Source organism: Myotis brandtii, unplaced genomic scaffold (genome assembly GCF_000412655.1).
Source record: "Myotis brandtii unplaced genomic scaffold, ASM41265v1 scaffold1571, whole genome shotgun sequence".
Classification (NCBI taxonomy): domain Eukaryota; kingdom Metazoa; phylum Chordata; class Mammalia; order Chiroptera; family Vespertilionidae; genus Myotis; species Myotis brandtii.
In genome coordinates, this window is record NW_005355711.1 from 76,029 (window position 1) to 85,740 (window position 9,712).

Below are 9,712 nucleotides of genomic sequence, written 5' to 3' on the forward strand. Positions count from 1 at the left end.
TTCTGGCAGGGTGGAACTTCCCCTTATTTAATAACGGGGCTGGGGGGTGCCTCTCAGGCCGTTTCCCTGTGGCTGGTCATTTCCTATGTCTTGATTTAATGGCTGGCCCTTTCTATGAAATTTAGATCTACATGGATTGGCCCAATGACTCCCCTTTTTACATCTGGGACATAGACCTGCACTACCTGAGTTGGGAGGCGGAATGTTTATGCCTTCTCCCTGAGCGCCACCTTTTGGTTGCTTACATTCCTTTTTAAAATGTCCTTGTTGTCCACAATTGAAACATAATTTGTTTCTTGTTGTAATTGTGGCACCTAGTAAGCTTGCCTGAAAAATGCCTGACCCTACATTCTGACATGCTCGATTCATTTCTGTAATGGTACTATTTTTCCTTAGAGGCATTAAACATTTCTTACAATCAGCATTTGCATTTTCATAAGCTAATTGCTGAGTCAAAATATCTCCTGCTGTCCCATGTTGAATCTGCCTTCTCACTGCTCGAGTGAGGTTAGCTACAAAATCAGAGAATGACTCAGTGCACTTACTAAAGGCTTTTTCAGGTTCCCCTTTTGCTGGTAAAGTCCACCAGGCTTTACATCCACAAAGTCTAATTTGCTCATACGCCTGCTAGACATATTGGAGCTGCTTATGAACGTCACTAAATTGTCCCTGTCCTGCAAGCATCTCAAAAGTTATGGGAACATTCTGCCTGAGATTCGAAGAAGCTTGCTCTTGACATTTCTCTAAAAATTCTCCTTTCCAGAGCAAATAATCTCCTCCATCCAGAGTTGCATGTGCTAGAGAATACCAATCATAAGGAGCTAGGAATGCTTCAGAAATGTTAGTTATAATTTCTCCAGTAAATGGAGCATTTGCACCATTCTGTATTACACTATTACACAAGGCCTTTATCACTTTAAAGTCAAACCTTTCATGATGTCTTATTATTTGATTTAGGAATTGTGGATTAGCTACCTGTATAATAGGAAAATCAAGTCTATCTTCTACTGTCTTGTCCTTTAATCCTTTTCTGATGGCTTTTTGCATAGGTGATTCTGTTAGTGGCGATTTAAATGTTTCAGAATCAGGACATCAAGGCCACTCCTCCAATTTATCTTTCTGCTTCTTTTTAGGAGCAGAGGGTGCAAGGGGAGGAGGTCTTTCTTCTTTGAAAGGCTCTAGCAAATGCAATACCGTTTCCCACAAGGAGAAACAATTTGGAGGCAAATTTTTCCCCTGCTGCTGAGCTTCCTTCAAGTTCTGACCTATCCATTCCCAACATTCAATATCCAATGTACCCTCATCAGAAAACCATGGATTATATTCTATAATAATCTGTAGAAACTGTAAAAGAAGATCTTCTGAAACTGCAACTCCCTTATCCTTTAATAAGCAAGTCAGAAGTCTATAGGAAAGTTTCTCCTCTCTCGACAAATTCTGCCCCATTTTGATCTGGTTGAAACAAAAGAAATCACTCGAGCACTTACGGATCCGCGGGCTTCCACAGCTGACATGAGTTTTGCACGCAGTTTAACTTCCACCACCAGGTCCGGTGATGTGTTTCCGCTCTGGCAAATCCTTTCCCTTCAAGTTCCTTGCTTCGGACGCCAATTGTGAGAGTCCACGGCCAGCGTGGCTTTCGCGGGTTCAAAAACTTGGAGGGAGGGCTGACGCACAAATGATACACAAGACGGAATATTAATTTTTATACCGGGGGAACCAGAGAAAAACCCAATTAAAGAAGTCGAGTTCTCCCTGTTGCTCTTTTCCCAGCCGCTTTTATTAGCTAGAATACACAATTGCCTTTAGGAATGCAAACAGACATAACAATGGTAATGTTGAGCAAACAGTAAGATTGCCAGGTCTTGGGGGAGTTAGCTTTAGGCCATTGAGTCAGCAGCAGGTAATAAAATGTAGATATTCACCCTGTGAATATCAAAAGGAGTCCTGGTCAGCCTTCTGCCAGACTCCTCACATTTATATCAATTACTGTTGATCTTGGTCTGCAGCAGAGCAACACATGCCAGACCTTAGAGATAGTCTTAATAAATGAGTCCAGTCTGAACCTTTGTTTTTCTATAGCTTATGGAGAAGGCTCTTCATAATCCTGGGAACTTATAGCTCTCATACAGATAACAACCTACTGTTTTTGTATTTGAACCCTTTATCTTCTGAAGCCAGGGAGAGGAGATTATTGATAGGCACTAGTGATGTTGGTTTTATCAAAGTCCAAATGAAAGTACCAAGCCAAAGATGGGAAAGGAAGAAGACCAATGTAGACTGAGCACATACTATAAGGTAGGACCATCCTACATGTTATACTAAATCAGGCCAGCCCACTCCCACACTCCCAATCTGAGTGAAATTCAGCATGTCCATACAATCAATGCTTAGGTCACAACTTTTCCCCAACTTAGTATTTATACATTTACATTCTCATCACACACATAAGCATATTACATACATATAACCCTCACCTTAAACTACACACAGCAGAAATCACATTCAAGTATAATCCATATCACACACACCTCTAATATTTATAGCAATTACCGCACATACTCTGCACAAATAACGTATATAAATGTCACACACATTGGAATGATATAATTTATTGTGAAGGGAGGATCATTTAGTTTAGATAGGTGTAAGAAATCAATATCAGGAAAATTCTTGGGATAGTTGAAAGAGATTCCATGTGTGTTGAATCTTTAAAGATTTTTAAATAAAAAATAGGAGTAGAACAGGTAAATGACAACAGAAGGGTATTCCAGATAGAGAACCAACATAGGTAAAGTTATGATATAAAGAATCCATGTGAAACATTAATTCTAAGTAGTTGGAAAACATTGCCCATAAATGTAAAGTAGTGATTAGGAAGAGCTATTGATGTGGGCAGGGCCCACCACTTGGGAGACACTCATCACTCTACTAAAACCAGAGGGTGTGGTTAAAGGTTATTATGACCTCTAACAACCGGATGTCCTCTATGCTATCAACAAACCCATTCATGCCACAATGGAATTCAATGTAGCTGTAACTCCTGTGCTCTTTGTAGCCCTTTTTGTTATTCCCCTGGTAACACTTGATTATTTTGAAGGGATACTGGGCCCATATATATACATTTCTGTAGTAATCTCTCCAGTTCCTGATGCATATGTGCTCGATTTTGTGCCAGAAGATATAGATGAAGAGGTGATAGTTCCTGTCTTTTGGAGCTTCTCTTTCTCTCATGAGATCATTGCATCTGTACTCATTGAATTCCCAGCTTGTGCTCAGGTGATGCTGTTTCATGAATTCCCTCCCGGAAAGGTCCTGGCTGTGTACATGTAGCCCACATAAGGGGAACAGCAGGACAAGAGAGCACCTTGAACCTTTAGAGAGAATGTCTTCTGTCACCAGGATTACCTGTGGAAGAGAGAGGAAAATATAACTGCCACACTGCCCTCAATTTGTGTCTTCAAATGAGCTCTACCTTAAAATTCTGTTCCCTGCTAATGTAGATACTTAGGCTCAATTTTACTATTGGGATCCAGACTAGAAGATGATAAATCTCATTAGATAACAAAATTTACAAGAACTGAAAATATGCTAGAGACTGAGTGAGACAAGCACAAAATTGTAGAAAATAGATAAATTTTATTTTGAGAATTCCAAACACCTTCTCTTCACCCAAAACAAGGAGCATTCTAGCTAGTTCTGTTTTAAAGTCCAGATGTGTTCTCATAAAAGAGTGTGTCTGAAAGACAATGGTATTTTAAATTTTATATCTGTGAAGTAGAAAAGGTTTAAGGGAATGTAGAAGATGAGTAGACTTGGGAAACGCTTTCCAAGCAGGAAGGACTTGGCTCACTGAAATCCCAGGCTGTAATAAAACTGACTCTGCAAGTGTTGCTTATCTCATTTTGAATTCCTCATAGCACTTCCCCAATGCCTTTCTGAAACATGGTAGTACGTTTGACTGCCCACTTGCCTTCTCAGAGGCCATTTTCCTAATTATCATCATGCTGAATGATCTTGATTTGCCAGTAAGAATACCATCATAAAGTTTTGAAATAGTGTTTTAAGCAACCAAGTACCAAGATTGAAACTGCCCTCACAGGACCTACTCTGGTCAAAATCAAGGCCTAGAGATATTTGAAAAAGTCTCCCCTTTAAACCGGATCTTCGTCCTCAGTTACCACGAGGAGTTAACCTGACCCTACAGAAACTCTAACCTAATTCTCAATATCTCAGAATTGGTGTCCTCAAATGAGCCTAATAATAGCTTCCTTTTACTGACCTGTGAGAGTCTAATGGGATTTGCAAGAGAGCACTTTTGAGGGTCTCCAGTGCTCTATCAGGCACAGAACAAGGGATAGGCAGGTCTCATTTGTGGAACCCTATCCCTAGCTCAAATAGCCTAAACAGGATGAGAAGACCACCATTCAAGCTACTTCAATGTATTATGCTTGAAAATATTAGGGAGGGAGGGAAGTAGAATTCATGAGATTAATGCTGAATTAAATTCAGGTCTTTGCTTCTTACAAGTTGGATCACTGCATTCTCAACTCTACCACCTAGAAGGTCAAGCAAGCCCCTTCCAGTGTTCCTGGGCCTTTCCCCCAGCCATGCTCAATACCAACCCTTCTAACTCTAACTTGTCCTATTCAGATTCCATACTCACCTTCACAGGTTTGTGGGGATTAGTGTGTGAATCTAAAGAGCAGAATCAGTGTTCTTTCCCTTTTCTTAGAGCTAAGAAGACTGAGGAAGTGAAGAAAGGAATAGATGTGGGAGGGGCAGTGTTCCAACTGATTGGCAGTGGTGGTGGGGGAAGAGGGGACAGCCTTACTCTGTGAACCTGTTTATCTCCTCATCTAGAACACTGGGGGTCACTCTGAGAAGAGCCTGTCATACATCAAAGACAGTATTCTGGGTACACAGGAATGGCAAGGCCCTGGAGGCAGGAGTTAAGAACAAAATTTAACCAAGTAAGTTTGAAGATCTAATTGGCTTTATTAAGCAATTCAGGAATTGGGTAGCATGCCATATAACAACTAGAAAGGTGCTTTGGTGAGTTTTACAAAATGGAGGGTTTTTACAGGCAGAAAGAAGGTGAGACTACGTCGTAGTTAAACTGGATCATTTTAGGCGAGGGCACCTTCATTCAGGGGAAGGCAGAGGGTCTTATCAGCCAGATTACCTCACCAGTGCTGATCAGGTAATTCTAAATTGACCGGTTTAAAATTTCACCTCTGGAAGAGGCTGACATTTGATTAGTTGTCATGTTTTAGTTTGGTGACATGGATTAGCAAACATGATTCACAATTTTACTCATGATTTTTCATACTTCTGATTTTTTGACTTTACAATGGTGTGAAAGCAATACGTAGTCAGAAGAAACTGGTGGGCTAAGCTATGATGGTCAGTAGTGTTGAAAAGAATGGTTGAAAACAATCCAAAATGGGGTCACTTTTGGTAACCATGTGAGGTAATAGATACATTAATTAGCTTGATTGTAGTGATTCTTTCACAATGCATATGTATACTGAATCAGGTTGCACACCTTAAATATAAACAGTTTGTATCTGCTGTAATTCAAATATTTTCAGTTTAGTCCTTTCACGTGCACACACACACACACACATGCACATGCATACATGCACACACTCTCACATACATACTTTCATTTTTAGCTGCTAGTGTCTTCATACATCTCTGTTCCCCAATTTGTTTCAAAATAATCAAAGGGGAAAGGGAGGGGTGTGAGAATTGTCTTTAATAAATGACACAAATGTTTCTGTGTTGTGGTCATTGATCCAATAGTTTTAATCATGGACCAGTTTATGAGGTTATTAAGTTGTTGGTGCATGTTTATAAAATAGAAAAGAATTAAAAGAGGATAAAAGAAAAAAATTCCACACAAGAACCATAGCACCATCTTCACAGGTATCAGTGGTTGGAGTTCTTTATTGCAAAGAAAACATGAAAAATCTTTCCAGTCAGGAAGAGTGAATGAGTCTTAATGATCTAGTACATTGTTAATACTCCTACTTACTACAATGATTCAAAAGTTGGTGAAGAGAAAAAGCAAGTCCTATATAATTTCTTAATCTTCTAGTTACAAACATAACAAGGTTGTCAAATTATACAGACAGAGCTTTCATTTTGCCAGTTCATATTTCTAAATTTTTAATGGTTCCCCCAACAGCTGACTTTTGAGAATATCAAAAAGCAGTTACTTTTAAAAAAAATATATTCTATTGATTTTTTTACAGAGAGGAAGGAAGAGGGATAGAGAGTTAGAAACATCCATGAGAGAGAAACATCCATCAGGACACCCCCTACTGGGCATGTGCCAGCAACAAAGGTACATGCCCTTGACCGGAATCAAACCTGGGACCCTTCAGTTCACAGGCCAATGCCCTAGCCACTGAGCCAAACTGGTCAGGGCAAAAAAAAAGCAGTTACTTTTAAAGCACTCCCTGTGATGAGATAGGAAAAGTCCTGGATTAGTAGCCAGTTGAAGTGGATTTTTTGCTTCAGCATTTCCACTAACTTCATGATCTTCAGCAAATCCTTTAACTTTGGTCTCTATATGTAGCCACATCAGCATCACAGAGGTGTGGTGGTATTAAAATAAGATAACTGAGATGGAAGCACCTTAAAATACTTGTAATGCTATATCATACATATAATGACTACATTGCAGAGGATAGGATTTGAGAGAGCTAAGCTGACCAGTATTATAAAAGGAAGCAGAAGAGTCTATAGAAAATTTTTATTACAGAAAGCCCAGTCCCATTATACGTTTATGTCTCCATTCCCTTTTATTCATTTAACGGAATGGATTATATAGAGAAAAAGAAGTAGGCATAAGTAGAGGAGGCAGAGCCTGAGATAGCTCAAATGCATTACTCATTGCTATTCAAGGAGTAAGTTAAAGGTCAACCACGGGACCATAACCCCTGCAGGGTAGTATCTATCTGTCAAGGTGCACAGGCAGCGGGGGGTTACCATTACAGGCAATGACAACACGCCTAGTGCTGGCACTGCCATGATATGAACAGTTGGGGGGCCGGGTTCTTCTTGTATCTCTGCACTCTGTGACTCTCACTACACCCGCATGGCAGTTCATCATGCCATTCTTGCACAGGATATTGGGGGTGATGCAGATGCTATCAATGGTGCTGTTGTCTTCATGGATGAAGGTGTTGAATTTCTTGCAACTAGGGGTAGTCATCCCCCGTATTTGCATCATCCTGTTGCAGTACAAGTTGGTGCCACCTGTCGCTGGAAAGTCCACGTGTTGCCGCAGGAATCGTTCATACATGGTCTCGCTATAGGAGGGCTGCACCAGCCCCAACCCCAGCAGGGTCAGCAGCAAGAGCAGAAGCAATGAAAGGGTCTTCTGGAGAGCCATCACTGACTTGGAGGTGCCTGGAGAGAAACGAAGGGGTAGGAGGAAGAAAGGTAACAAATGGGCACCAGAGAGAGGAGTTGAGAATGGCAAGTTGATATTTCCTCAACTCTATAGTCTACTCTTCCTCCCTACTTTTCTGCTCACAACTTTTCTCATCACTGCTTCCCAAAAAGTAAAAAGTTTTCAAACATGATCTTCTCTGAAAGCAAGAGCTTTTCTCTTATAGAGAGACGGTGCTGTAGCCAGTACAATGACTAAGGGCAGAGACTGATGGGCTGGATATCCAGGTGTATGTGTCCTGTATGGTCAGGGTGTGAAAAGGGAGAAAAGGCAGATCTAAATGAAACTGGAGTTGTCTGTCTCTTGAGGAAATTCTCTAGTCATGTGATCTTTGGAGAGTGTTAGGTTCCCTGGAGACTCTGATTCCCAAAAGTTTGGACAGACAGGATATGCCAATGAAAGTTTATGAACTGATTTTAAATCCTTACATCTGGGAATTGAAGAAGGTTTGGAAAAAAGAATAGAGTAATATTTAGGGTTAGCCTGGCCTCTGATGTGTCTATTTCTTTTTAAAATTAAAAAAAAAGCTTCAATTACAGTTGACATTTAATATTATATTAGTTTCAGGTGTACCACACAGTGATTACATATTTATATACCTTACGAAGTGATCACCCCAAAAGTCTAGAATCCATCTGATGCCATACATCATTATTATAATGCTATTGACTATATTCTCTATGCTGGCTTGGCATCACCATGGCTATTTTTAAAACTGGCCATTTGTACTTCTTAATTCCTTCACCTTTTTCACCCAGTTGGCATTCTTTTAATGGTATGAAAATCAAGTCTTTTTTGAAATCTTGGTAATCCTATAAAAAAACAAAGTAAAAAATTGAGTATCTAGCCAAAGTACTCTGAAGATAGTAAATATTGGTTGAGTGAACTAATAAACAAAACCAGGGAACTAATGAACAAATGAAATGATATGGGTATAGGGAATGAAGGTGTTTCCCAGGCTTGTGGAATTGACTGATAAAAGACATTTAAAAAATAATCTCAAAAGCACAATCTCCACAAAAGAGGACTTGGACTGTGACTTTTTCCCTTGCTGTTTCTATGCACAACCAAAAACTAGGCCTTGGTGATGTATTTCATTATCATGCATGTATCCTTTATGCTGTGTCTATCTTGTCAATAGTTATTGCTTGTTTTCTGTTGCTTCTAGTTGCAGAATCATGTTGTTGGCACTTTGGGGAGTGGAAAATAAACATATGTTTAATAGAGTTTAAAAACAAGACAAAAGAAGAACCAAGATGGCGGCATAAGGTATAAACCTGTGCGTGCTGCCCCCCACAACAACATTGAAACTACAACTATAAGACAAAACAGCTATCATCCAGAACCACGTGAAAGCTGGCAGAGTGGAAGTTCTACAACTAGAAGGAAAGAAAGCAGCGCATAGAAACTGGGTAGGAGGTGCAGAGGCGCCAAGAAAAGAGGTACAAAGGCGTGCATGAGGCGGGCTGCACCTGGATTTCTGTTTTTTTTCAATTGGAAGGAGATACAAGCTCTTGAATGCACTGAGCTCGTTTAAGGCAAGATTCTGGGGTCCCAGACTCCTATGGGGAGAAACTGGACTGTCTTGCATTTGGTCGGAAAGTGAGGGTGGCTTTCTCACAGAGCTGCTTGCAGGGATCATTGTTGCTGTGGGGGCGCGGGACTCGGGGACCCAGAGGCATGAAGTCGGGAGTTGCGGAGACGCTGACGACAGCCATTGCTGTTTGCACAGCCCTGGTGATTCTCTGAGACCCCGCCCACTCAATTTACATCTCCACCCAAACTGTTTGCAGCAGCGCAAAGGAATCACCTGCGCTTTTGCAGCCTAACCTAACAAACTGCAGCTGGGTCAGAGAGCTCCAATACTTCCAAACCCCAAACAAAGAGGAGAAATCTGCTGGTATCACTGTAGCTCCTGCTGGGTGGACTCACACAGTGAATGACTTGGAGATCCAGGAGCCAGGGTACCCCTGGTCAGATACCAGATTTCAACTCCTCACATCCAAAAGGGACACACTCAAGAAGCAGACTCAGTGAGCACCAAAGCCCCACTGAAGCAAGTCCTACCCCATAAAGGTGTCTCCAGCACAGCAGTTCTTCCACTGTAGACACAGCGGGTCCTCGCAGTCAACCAAAAATGTGAAGACAAAGAAACATGTCACAAATGAAAGAAATGGAGGAAAGCAAACTAATGGAGGACATAGAGTTCAAAACCACAGTTATAAGGTTACTCAAGAATCTTCTACG

The 9,712-nt window shown here is 40.8% G+C and overlaps 1 protein-coding gene across 1 annotated transcript in view; it reads right to left on the bottom strand.

The window, feature by feature from the left end:
• Window positions 1–6,457: 6,457 nt before the first annotated feature.
• Window positions 6,458–9,712, bottom strand: part of LOC102255358 (ribonuclease 4-like) — a 31,282-nt gene continuing 28,027 nt past the window's right edge. Inside the window, exon 2 of the mRNA XM_014536230.1 lies at window positions 6,458–7,422. Coding sequence (XP_014391716.1) covers window positions 6,965–7,405 — 441 coding nt within the window. The 5' untranslated portion in view covers window positions 7,406–7,422 and the 3' untranslated portion in view covers window positions 6,458–6,964. The remainder of the gene's footprint in view (window positions 7,423–9,712) is intronic.